Source organism: Bombus fervidus, chromosome 10 (assembly GCF_041682495.2).
Source record: "Bombus fervidus isolate BK054 chromosome 10, iyBomFerv1, whole genome shotgun sequence".
Lineage (NCBI taxonomy): Eukaryota > Metazoa > Arthropoda > Insecta > Hymenoptera > Apidae > Bombus > Bombus fervidus.
In genome coordinates, this window is record NC_091526.1 from 8,057,816 (window position 1) to 8,070,282 (window position 12,467).

At 37.4% G+C, this 12,467-nt stretch overlaps 2 protein-coding genes across 4 annotated transcripts; one reads left to right on the top strand and one right to left on the bottom strand.

The window, feature by feature from the left end:
• Positions 1-206: 206 nt before the first annotated feature.
• LOC139991450 (uncharacterized) lies at positions 207-6,333 on the bottom strand. Its single transcript, XM_072011514.1, has 10 exons — positions 6,145-6,333; positions 4,228-4,580; positions 3,601-3,808; positions 3,233-3,402; positions 2,901-3,096; positions 2,650-2,804; positions 2,387-2,570; positions 1,933-2,258; positions 1,247-1,442; positions 207-915 (listed from the first exon to the last, which is right to left on the bottom strand). Exons 2-10 carry the CDS (start codon positions 4,468-4,470, stop codon positions 833-835), a joined length of 1,761 nt encoding a protein of 586 aa, XP_071867615.1. The 5' UTR covers positions 4,471-4,580; positions 6,145-6,333; the 3' UTR covers positions 207-832.
• A 538-nt stretch (positions 6,334-6,871) lies between these two features.
• LOC139991451 (uncharacterized) lies at positions 6,872-11,859 on the top strand. 3 transcript variants are annotated; one of them, XM_072011518.1, is made up of 8 exons: positions 6,872-7,190; positions 8,473-8,580; positions 8,659-8,868; positions 9,221-9,748; positions 10,424-10,493; positions 10,572-10,734; positions 11,348-11,575; positions 11,634-11,859. In XM_072011518.1, the coding sequence occupies exons 3-8, from the start codon at positions 8,665-8,667 to the stop codon at positions 11,677-11,679; spliced, it is 1,239 nt and encodes a 412-aa protein (XP_071867619.1). In that variant the 5' UTR covers positions 6,872-7,190; positions 8,473-8,580; positions 8,659-8,664; the 3' UTR covers positions 11,680-11,859. The 3 variants fall into 3 exon arrangements, with proteins under 3 accessions (XP_071867619.1, XP_071867616.1, XP_071867618.1); XM_072011515.1 differs by lacking the exon at positions 6,872-7,190 and adding an exon at positions 7,694-7,971; XM_072011517.1 differs by lacking the exon at positions 6,872-7,190 and adding an exon at positions 7,696-7,971 and having other exon boundaries at positions 11,652-11,859.
• The last annotated feature ends 608 nt before the right edge of the window (positions 11,860-12,467 follow it).

The following is a 12,467-nucleotide window of genomic DNA, read 5'->3' on the forward strand; positions in this document are numbered from 1 at the left end:
TGAGTTATGTAAAATGTTCAGTGATATTTTTTAAAAAAGGGAGGAATATACCTGTTATTTGACCATTTAAATAAGCTATTTATTAATTCAACATATATCCGCATAATAAATATGTTTTCGTGAGACAAAACGATATATTTTAAAATGCAAATTGTAAAATACGGTCAAGGAAAGGGCTGACGAAGGAGTTATGGTTTGAAGCTTCATTTATATCAGCTATAAAACATTTTATTACTTAATTAACCTGTTATTCTCTGGCACAAATCACCATAAAAATCGAATATCGCTAAAAACTATCTAAATCGCAGTAGCATTAATTGCATTGTCACATATAGCACCACAAAAACGGATGAAACCGTAATATATTAAATGGCAATAAAGATAAAATGCATGATTTCTCAAATCACCTTTTGTAACCATGCCCATATACAATAATGTTTCTTTTTCTCTTATACAAGTAAATAAAATCGTAGTTCATTTCCTTTCCTCCTTCGTCTCTCTCTCTCTTTCTCTCTGTCTCTGTCTCTCTCTCTCTCTCTCTTAAGATTGCAAGAAAGGAAAGTAAGTAAGTGACAAAAATTAAGTATCGTAAAAGTATTCACTCGTAAGAGATCCATTGCACGCGTGGTTCTTAGCCAATTAACATTAACATTTCTTTTTCAGTCTCATAACAGCGTAATAGTCAATACGATTGCTATTATCACGAAAGTTAACTTCGCAAAAACAATTCACCGTATTCTGTTCTTAATTAATAGTTGATCCCATAATGGTATTGATTGTCAAGCAAGGCCTGGCATGAGGTCCCTCAGTCTTTCTTAAAAGCAACCTTTTATTATATGCACTCATTCTTCAGCTTCGATCGTAAGATCTTCCCGCTCGCATTCTTCGGTATCTCATTTACGAACGTAACTCCTCCTGAAATTATTGCAAATTCACGTTCGATTACCTTACATTATCGATCAGGTAGATAGAAACAACTACAATATTAAACGAACTTTGTATCATACAAAAACAAGCAAAAAACACATTGAATGTAAAATAAGGATAGAGTAATAGAATATATATCAGAAATTCTAAGATATTATTTAACTATTTAAAACAATTTACTTTACATACAGGAAAATTTACATAACGTAATAGGAAAAGGATGGATGTATTCATTCATATGTTAATCGTTTTTATATATAAAACATGACATCATAAATTGCATTCTGTTTCGCGTTAAACGTAAACTGAAAAACTTTACCTTGCAGCTGTTTGTACTCTGACACTTTGCTTTTAATGAAATCTTTAATTTCTTCCTCAGTTACTTTCGACCCTTTCGACGTCACTACGAAAGCTTTTGGTATCTCACCGCACTTTTCGTCCGGCAGACCGATCACAGCTGCTTCCACAATGTCTGGATGCGATCTTAGTATAGCTTCCAGTTCAGCTGGTGGTACCTGACGCAAAATTTTAAATCGATAAAGAAATGAGATTCGAAAGATAAGCAAATTGGCCTATTCCAGTGTTTTTTATGAAGAAAAGAACGCTTAAGAATATACTAATAAAAGAATGCACTAATAAAGTTTGTATCGTACAGAAAACATGCGACGCGACCTATGACTCGATACTTTGACCTTGGGAAATTAAAAGAATTATTAAAATACAATATGCTTTATATAACCATAAACACGTAACTGACGTAAACACTTACGTCAATATTTAATTGGAAAAATTTTTATGAATATCTTTATACATTGATTCAATTTATTAATTGAAGCTTTTTGTGAATATCTCGAAAATTAAGGTCGAGCGACGATGACATGGATAGTGAAAAGTCGTTCAGAATGATGATCTCGATAACATATTTCAAACTTATTAGAATAGGATTACTAGGTAAGGAAGACTGATATATTATCTACTAACTCTATGAATGGAGGTGTCATTTACCTGAAATCCTTTAACTTTGATTAACTCCTTCATTCTATCCGTGATAAAGAAATCAGAGTTTTCGTTATAGTAAGCAATGTCCCCGGTTTTCAGCCAGCCATTCTCGATCATGTCGTTCGTGGCACTTTCATTGTTTAAGTAGCCTTTCATAACGTGAGGCCCCTTGACCCATATTTCGCCGATTTGACCTTGTTCAGAAATATCCTCTTTTGTATTTGGATTGACTAATCGTATCTCGCAACCAACAATGTTTCTTCCGATACTTCCTAGTTTCGAATCACCTAAATCCAAGGTAACAACTGGCGAGGTCTCCGTCATTCCATATCCTTGTTGACAGAAATTAAGCAAATGATAAATATTTTTTAGAATTTCGACTTTGTCAAAAGAAGTTCAATTTTAATGAAGCACGAAAGATTCGAGAATAGACAGTTTAGGAATAGAGTTAAAGTCTTACCTTGACTGATTTTCAACCGATCGGAGTTTAACTGATACTTTTGGTAGAATTTTTCTATGTCTGTGTGTGATAACGGAGCCGCTCCACTGACAAAGTGATGCATGCTTTCGAAAACATGTTCCTTAATATATGTACAAGCGTTCAAGAACAAAAGTATCGGTGGGACTATGTAAAGACCTGTCACCTGTGAAATAAAGTACTCTTGAAAATATTCCTGAAACATATTCTGCTAAATAAAAGATATATTCCAACAGAATTCTCACCTTGTGTTTCATTAAAACATTAATAAATAGTTCCGGCGTGAACTTGGGAACAGTAATTAATTTTGCACCGCAAGCAATACGCGGTAACACCATGCCGTTCAACCCGAAAATATGGAAGAAAGGTAATATTAAAGGTAATACTTCTTGGAAGTCGGCTGCAACAATAATTAACCTCGTCAATGATGCTCGATACTAAACGAACAAATAAGTTTACGATACTAAGAGGATAAGTAATAACAAACGATGCTTACCCGTTGTAGATCGCCACAGTTTTTCTTCACACGTCTGTTCCACCATTTGCATGTTACTGACTAAGTTATTATGCGTCAACATCACTCCTTTTGGCAAGCCTGTCGTTCCACTGGAGAATGGCAAAATAGCTACATCGTTTACAGACATTTGATAGCTGGTTATAGGCGGTAACGTTTTGCCACGTGCAATGAGATCCTATAAAAGTTTCGTTATCTTGAGCCAACGTTCAACTTGTACCGATTGGATTATACCAAATGGTTTCACGCCTACGAATGCGAATTCAATCAATTTATCCGAGGTGCTCGACACTATGATCAATTTTAGTTCTCACCTTAAACGGCACGGTGCCATCGGGAATAGGTCCGCTACCATCCTCGATAACCACCAAGTGTCCTCCAGATGCGAGGATATCTCTCGAAGCTTGGAGTACGATTGGTGCAATTTCTGCCACTGTAATGACCGCCTTCACGTTGGCAACCTTCAGTTGACTCTTCATTTCATCTGTTTGATAATAGAAAATAATTGACAATGATTTGCAGAAAAAGATGAGATACAGAATTGTTAATGAAACTATGCTCATTAATTTTGTTTTTTCACTTATTGAATAATCTAATACGCAAATACATTTTAATGCGCGCTTATTTAAATATATTAGCGTAAATATATATTAAGTAATTAATTTCTTGCTGAATCACTCACCAGCTGTATAGGTAGGATTTATTGTAGTAACAATAAGATCGGCCTCTAGGATACCGATAGTACCTAAAATCGCTTCTGGATAATTGGGCGATATCAAGGCTACTACGTCGCCCTTTCTCAAACCCATATTTATCAAACTTCTTCCGATATAATTAGCTGCGTCCCTCGCTTCGCTGTACGTATACTTCCTTCCGGTCACTGAGCACTCCTAATATAGTAACATCGATTACATTAGAGTCATCGAATTAGCATAGAAAATTACTATTTGCATCATTTTAAAATATGTAGCTACTAAAAATTATCTTAATCAGCAACTGTTGTAGCTATGTCGTAACAATTAAAAATCGTTTGTTTTAACTTGATTTATATGATCATATTCGTATTACGTATTTGCATACAATGTCAGTAATCTTAAAATTTATTCGTATGCAAGGAACATAAGAATGTGAGCGCACTGCGTGCTGCTCTTTAGAGTTACTCGTGCTTATCGTATTTAATTATTATCATCGCTCCCACAGACGACTGTTGTGACTTATAACAGTAACAAAGGAATTGTTCCATTCTTTCACAACTGCTCTAATAAAGAGGGAACAGAAAGAAATTGTAACAATTTGTTTATAACATTACCAGCGCAATATTGTTAGCGAATTTCGTAGCATTTTTCCAGATGTATTCCTGAACGAGCATCTCGTTGGGCGTGAACTCGCCGAACGGCGACAAGAAAATCCTTTTTCCATTTTCATCCTCCATGATCTTCTGTCGCGCCTGTGTAGAAGTGCATCTCGCGAACTGGTTTGCAACTTTCGTCCCGCTCTCCGATATCTGGCATAGTCTTCGTGTACAACGAAAAATTTGCCTGACGCTCGTCATTATTTGCACGTAGTACTTTATACTAATCTCCCAATAATTTGTTAATAGTTCAATAGTAACACTTTAACGAACTATTAGCAGCTTATAGGATCACGTCGAACGAATACGCTCTGGAAAAGACATAAAAACGATGACAATTGAGTCACATGAAAATGAGTTTTTAGCTGTGGGAATAACATATAGTCAGTAAGGAACGCGGTTCAATGTGGGTCAACTGATTTAACGCTAAAAGGAACGAAGACGCAGAACGTTGAAATCAGAAATACATACAACACAATATAAACCGCGTAAACATCTAGATCGAAATCTTTCAACTATACGAAATGATTACAAGATTACAGAAGAATTAATGGATTTTAATCCCGAACAGACAACATAATTTTTTCCTGGTAATCCATTTGTTCATAATTATCAAGCTTATTCCAGGAAGTCCTTCGAGATGCAAAATATCAACAATAATGTATAAATAATTATGCCAGTTTGTCGATTGCATCACCATACACCGATGGGACAAATTACACTGCGCAAACAGACCAAATGTAATGTCTGTAAGAATGTTTGTGGAATAAGAAACGGGTTACGTTTATCAGTAGATTGAATTGTTTACGTCAGATGAAATGAATCTAAATCAATAGAACGACAAACTGCTAGTGAAGAATAAGGAGAAGATCAAAGCACAATATGGTTATCGACATTAACACATCGTTTATTCTCTGTCATACGTAAATATAGCGGCTTCTTGGTACATTATCGCAGCAAATAGAGGAACACTCTACCAAATGACTTACAGTCGTCGAGCATGACTCTGCTTTATTTAACGTTGTATTACACGACAAAATGTTACCATCGAGGAAATCTATCAGTTATAAATTTTGTATGTCAGAGTATTAAACTAGATAGTAATGAGTACTCAATTTGTTCGTAAACAAGCTCTCGAAGAATCAAACATATCGTTGGTATCGTATCGTTTATCGCGCCAGCTGAAACAGATTATGTGATAAATCGATGTCAATTATTTCGATTGAGAGATCATTGAACTTTCTGAAAAATACGAATAATCCTGCGTTGTCTGAGGCTTCTACACCTACGCATTTGGAACACCAGATGGTGCTTTGGCCTCGAATAACATTTTGCGATAGCTTCCTGAGGATGAACGTTCGTTCGCTAGACATTGGCGGCGACTCAGACAAACAGAGATTTAGTTTTCGCTGTTTCACGTTTATTATTCGTTACGAGCGATAGTAAACTTACGATATCACGATAAAATGATTGTTAAGCCTCTTATAAACCCACGAGACGTTGCCTTCGCGACGAATACAGGTACGCGATAAACATCTGTTTATGTCAAATGCATTCGAAACACTTGATCGACCGTAAATAGAAATTATTCGAAACTAGGTACTGTCTAACTTTTTACCAAATCTATGATCTGACGCAGAATTACGCGTGTTTATAATTTTCATCGATCGATCGATTTTTACTCCGCTGACCTGTTGCATAGGAAAATCCAATTTCTGATTTCATTTACTTTTATGCAACTAAATTCGCAAACCGGTTTTAATATAGTGAATGTCTTTTGTTTCAATATCGATCGCGATCGATTAAAAAAGGGTCGATTCAGCGTCGATAAAATATACTTGTCAAACAGAGAAAAACGTAGGAAAACGTGCAAACCTTAATGATCTTCTTGAATACACGGTGTAAATGTTAGTTCGTAGCCGTAAGACTCGAATTGTTATTGTCGACTTAGACGCAACGTACGAAAATTCAGAATACCGCGAACCGACGAACGATACAGAACTGGCGAAGCTTACTCAGCTAACTGACTTTCACTGACAGACTACGAGTTTCTGTTGCAAACCATTTAACTTCTGCCCGCCTGTAGATACGCCATTCCCCCACCCAACACTCTAGCAGAGGAGGCGTGTACAGGGATGGTTATTTGTATGTGAAAACTATAATGATGCTTTCACGAACGACTGTATTTTCGGTACACTTTGCTCGATTGCAAGTAATTGATTCTGTCATTATGAGAATATCCGCAACGCGGACGCATGTGTTTGCTAACATCGATTAATGTTCTTTCCGCTATAGACGATGATTTAAATGCAATAAAATTTGATCGACTAATTCGTGACAGGCCTACTATTTATTGTTAGACTGATAGATATCGGGTTCCTCTTGTTGTTCTAGCAATTATACTCTAACTACATTCCTATGAATATTCACATTAGAATGTTAAGACATATAAAACAGTAGAAAATCTACATTATACACGTGGATATATAAATTATTCGGAGAGTTTATTACAATATTCATGAGTATTCGTTCAATTAGGCTGTATTTCTTAAACAACATTCAGTACATCCACTACAGAAAACATAAATTTACTTTAAGTCACGGAGTCTGCATATATTATGTACAATAATTGTTACACTTTGGTTAATGTTACATAATCAAAACGAACTGATCTTACCATTCGCATTATATAACCATACTCTTTTTTAATATAAAGGTGCTAAATATCATGTTATAGCGCTGTACGAAATTGTCAAGGGAAGAATAAGAAGGAAATTTTATGTCGGTATTTCCGACAGTTTGAATGATACAGAGACCAACTTGGACTTTGTATCTAAAAACGTCTCCCCTCTTGCCATCTGGTGACGGGATTCCGACCTTTTAACGCTTTATCGGTCGCTGACAAAACGAACAACCTATACGTAAACTTTAGGAAAATAAGCTTGATACATTTATTTATGAATATAGATAAAGCGATTTGATTGTGAATTCAATAGCGTCTAAGCATCGATGACCTGGTAATGTTATGTTAATCAATGACAATCGTATTTTTTCATTGTTTTAACGTCGTCTGTATTTAACTCCAACCATTGCACCCGGCACATTGTCGAGGGGTCGATGCGTCGGCGCGTCGTCATCGACGCCGACTCCAACGTTGCGTCCAGGTCCGTACGATAAGTGTCGTGAATCACGTGTCAAGAAATGTGAAATATCATTCAAAATTATATCTACTACATTTACATGTCAGATTCTTAATCGCAAGTCATTTCCCTCAAAAGCACAGAAACGAACATTACAATGTACGAATGTGTCATTTTAAAGCACTTGCGTTACACTAGGTATTTCTGAAGGTCTATTTACATAAAACAAATAGGCTATTTGAATGTATATCTTGATAAAATAAATTCGTAAAATAAATTCATTTGGTTAGCGATAAGTCAAGTAGTCAAACAATTAAGCACCCTACGAGGATTCATCCCTGTTGATAAAGGCAACGACGCCATGTCGACGTTCACCCCTATAGCTTGGCCTCGTTGCAACCCCCGTTACGTCTCCAGTTGACCGTGAACCGCGACGAGCAAGTATATTGAGAAACGGGATATTCGTGTTATTCGTCGTTACGCTAGATCATCGTCGAACACCAGGTCACTGTCGCTAAGCGAGTCTGTGCTATGAATGAAGACCCAACCTTTTCATTTCGAGGTAATTATAAAAAGAATCGGCCTAATTGACGTGTTTGTATCGACAGACGGAATGGTCATCGTCTATCCGTCACGTCAGCAAGATTGCGTCATTATAAATCAATTTTTTCCACTTTTCGTGTCGTAGCCTTTGAGATAATACAGTTGTGGGTGATCGGTTCTTATCGAAATAGCGTCGTACCGAACAGAAAAATGATGACTAACGAGATCAGAGTGCGTGAAAATTTTTTCCTTGTTTGTACAGCTAACGGTCTTTTACACGATTGTATAAATATTCCATGAGAAACACAAACAGAAAGACGTCACGAATATAGACTAATAGATAGTACGATATTGGAAAAATTACGGTACTATGGACGTGCACTCATCGAGTATTCCTTAGTAAACTTTAGTAAACCTCTGAATAAACGAACGACAATAATTTACGACAACGTTGTTCGTTCGAGCGCAAGGAGAAAGAAGGGATAAGTGAAGGTATAAGTGTGTATTTTGCGTTTCGCAGGTCTTGGTAGTGTTACTCTTATCCGTAATCCCCTGGCCAGGACCCAGCGTGTTTAAAATATCATGCCCCCGCGATCGGGCGTCCGTGGTGAGGAGGATAGTTCAGAAGGTAAAGAAAATTTGCAAAATGTCCATTTGTAGCAACTTTATCGCCGTGGAAAGTCCTTCAACTTTCTCGAGGTTTCAGAGATGGATGCCAATTCTGAAGAGACATCAGGTAGAACTGCCTCTGGAGTGCCCGTTCCACGAAAGTCGAGATATTTTTCGACCACAGCAAAAGGCGAAACACCAGCACAGACCGTCACAATGGACTTGCGGTCTGTGTGGCAAATCCTTCTACGCAGAGAAACACTTAGATGCCCATTTCGATAACAGACACAAAAGCAATGTTAACACGGTACGTTTTCCTTCTTTTGATTCGCTCGAGTAAATATAATTTATTCGATATATAGAGTGCAGAATTGGAGATGTCACGAGTCTTTCAGAAAGCCTGGTTTCTTTCGAAATTAGCATTCCGTTGGAATAATGACCAGAATTTTTCTATAATTCTTATAACGGGATAATAAAGGAGGAATATGCTTCTAGAGAAAAATATCGTGTAAACTTCATCGATTTTATGAGACACCTCCCATTTTCCACCTGGCACAGAAAATCTATCGACACTCCTTCGCAACGCACACAAATAACTTCAAATACGGTAAGACCAGTTGCCAAGTGTGTCAATTATAAATGAAACTGTTGGAAGCTAGGCGGAAGACGCGGTGTGCCTTGCGGATTACTGCGACATCATGAGATGCGACGTGCTTGGAAACCGTGATTTCGAAAATTCCTTGGTAGACGATGAGGCTGGCCACCATAGCACGGATATACAAGTTTGGAAAGAGAACACGGAGCAACGTCACACATCTGTGATGCCTTGTGAGTCGCGAGGCAGTTTCTCGGGGACGTATCCGGTCGAGAAAGCCTGCACTATCTCCGGTGGCGGAGCTGTCACCAACATTCAGCAATATTGTCATCGAGAGGACAGCGGGGCTTTAGAGAATCATCGTTTGCCAGGAACTGCATACCACGTCGAAATCGCTGGTCCGGATAACAGGAGTAACGCCTGCGACAACGGCGAAGAGGACGAAGACGAAGAAGACGAGGACGATGAAGAGAATCTCGTGGAAGCGGCGTTGCCAGCCGTCGACAAGAAGAGGCGTAAGGGGTTGCACCTGAGGAAACTGAAGGCCAACTGCAAGCCGGAGGAGCTGCAGAAGCTGAAGTTGCAATGCGAAGTTAGTTGACTTCGTGGGAAGATTGTAGAAACTTTTTAAAATCAAGGGTCTGATTTATCTCTTGGAAATTATCTCGATGAAACCTCGATAAGATCTAGGAATAGTCGAACGATACGAACAAGTGGACGACTTCTAAGAATATATAAGTTCTATAAGATAATATCTGCTCGTGAGAGAAATAGTATATCTTTCATTGCCATATGAATTCACGAACGGCCGATTTCTCTGTCCTCTATGCAACTCGAAGATTACAGATCGGTGTTTGAGTATGTAAGATTATCGTTCTAGTAGCTGTTGTCCTTGTCCTTGGAAGCTTTAGTCATTACAAAACGCTTTGGTATTACTTAAGTATTGTTCCGAATAATCTCTTAAATATAGATACCTTTCCCTGTAGCGCATTCGAGAGAGGATTAACCACTTCCTGGCCTCATTTGTCGTTTCATGTCTTAAAATGACTAATCACTTTTTTACTAGAGTCACGTAAACTTTCCAAACCTAAACGAGTATCATGAGTATTAACGCAGTCTTCCGTATAATCCGTAGACTAAAAGCACGGTTAAGGGAAATAAAAAGTGTAGTAACAAATTGTGGCATAGGATGAAATAACAAGCACGTATCATAAATATCGTGTTCCTTTATGTCACGAAAATATTATTATTTGAATAATGTCAATAGGTACTGATCCGCGATTGCATCGCTGGACTCTTGACGAATCTTTCAGTACGAGATTTTCAGGAAATGGAAGGTATGCTGTTCGATCAATTTGATAGACGTCTTATCGACAAATCAGATCTCCAATTTTTATCATTTTCCTTCTTTTTAGGTGAGTTGAATCGCGCGATATGCTGGTACCTTAGTTGCGACAGGTATTGGGAAGACACGAAAAAGCAACAGAGGCACACACCTTGGTACCTGTTAAGCATTTTTCTGCTCGTTCTGTCTTTGTCCATTTATGCGTGCTACTACATTATTTGGGTGTTGTTCAAGTACGTACGTATACATATTTACACATAACAATGTCATCCCGTGATTTATCACCGTTTGCGTGTATATAAAAACAGCAATAGAAGAATTTATCAGCACGACGACCATCATCACATATGTAGCCAGACAGATCTAATTAAAGATGAAACGCGATACAAATATGTCAAATGTTTACAACAATGATAGGTCACATACTCTTTTCGTAACTTTATTTGAAATCGGTCCAGAATTCGATATTAAAAATTACACATATGTATATCTACGTGGAATTAAACTGAAGATATTAACGAACGGCTTGGGTAAAAGTGCAAATATAACTCTTTCTTTTTATGCGTGTAAATGTTTAGACGTTCGAAGATTTACATTGTTTTTATACCGAAGAACCTGATAGTATAGAAAAAATAACGTCCGAAATCATTTTTACGATTCAAAGACACGGAGGCGTCATTAATCCCATAAATTCTACTTAAAATGCCAGATATCAATATTCCCACTCGATGGGATGTATTATATATTTTTAACCAAAGATATCATTCATCTTATCCAATTGTAGTACATACATTTTATTTATCCTCGTTAATTACCATATGATTCATCGAGACATCAATCTTTCAGTTCAGCAGAAGAAGACAGGTTGGATGGAACGGGAAGCTTAGACTACACGGATGGAGATCTAACGGCTACGTCCTCGTTACACGATCAGAGTGGTCCTGGCGACAGTAGAACCAGTGGCAGAAGAAAAGGTGAGCCAGGGGACGATAATCTGCCTTCGAACGAAGAAATGCCCGATCATTATATATACGTAACCTATCCACCCGAGCTTAAGCAGCGATTACTGGACAGGTAAATAAGATGAGAAAAGATGAAACAAGTATGGGACATTGGTATCGAAATCGTACAGTGATCTTCCTGGTTGCAGCTGCTACAATAGAACCACTCGACTATAAAGTCGCAGAGGTAGGAGAAGGGTGGACAAAGATTCGTTCGGGAGTACGAGAACAGCTCGCTCGGTACCACGAGTCGGTCCCACGGCAAAACACCTTCTTCCTTATTTTTTCCCTCTCTTAATCTTCGTGTTTTGTATACCAACCGTGAGAATAAATTGCAAAACGTACACGAGAAAAGAATTTCTTGTCAATACCTCTATTCGCGTTGTTTATATTTCGTTTTACTAAACTATCAATGTATGTCAAAGCTTTATACTTAAGATAAGTTCAGCATCCACTCGAAAATCTAATTTTGATTAATTTCTCTCTAAAACCGGACGAATAGTCGAGTACTGTAAATATTTTATCGAATCGTTCCAATAATTTGTATAATCTGTTTCTTCAAGGCGATCTGGTCGGCCGAATAATGTACTTTATAGTTTTATCTATAAATAATTTATCTATAAATAGCGAGCGTATGATAACTCGTTCGCTTATAGCAAACTATGCTCATGTTTCTTTCGACCATCACACGTCTTGAAAATGTCTGGCGATCTTTTTAAAGAACGATGCATTAATGTCACATTTCTTGTAAAACTCGGGAAAAAAGGAACTGAAATAGTTGGTATGTTTAAAAAAAAAAAAAGCATATAGAGAGAAAGTAAGAAGCATGTGAAGATAGCAACTATTTACAAATGGTCAAAGAGGTTTATGAAGGAAGAGAAGAGATGGAAGATAATGCTTGATCTTCTACTAAGTAGTTCTAAAGAAGAACTTTTAACGTGTTTATAAGGTTGTGTTATCACTGA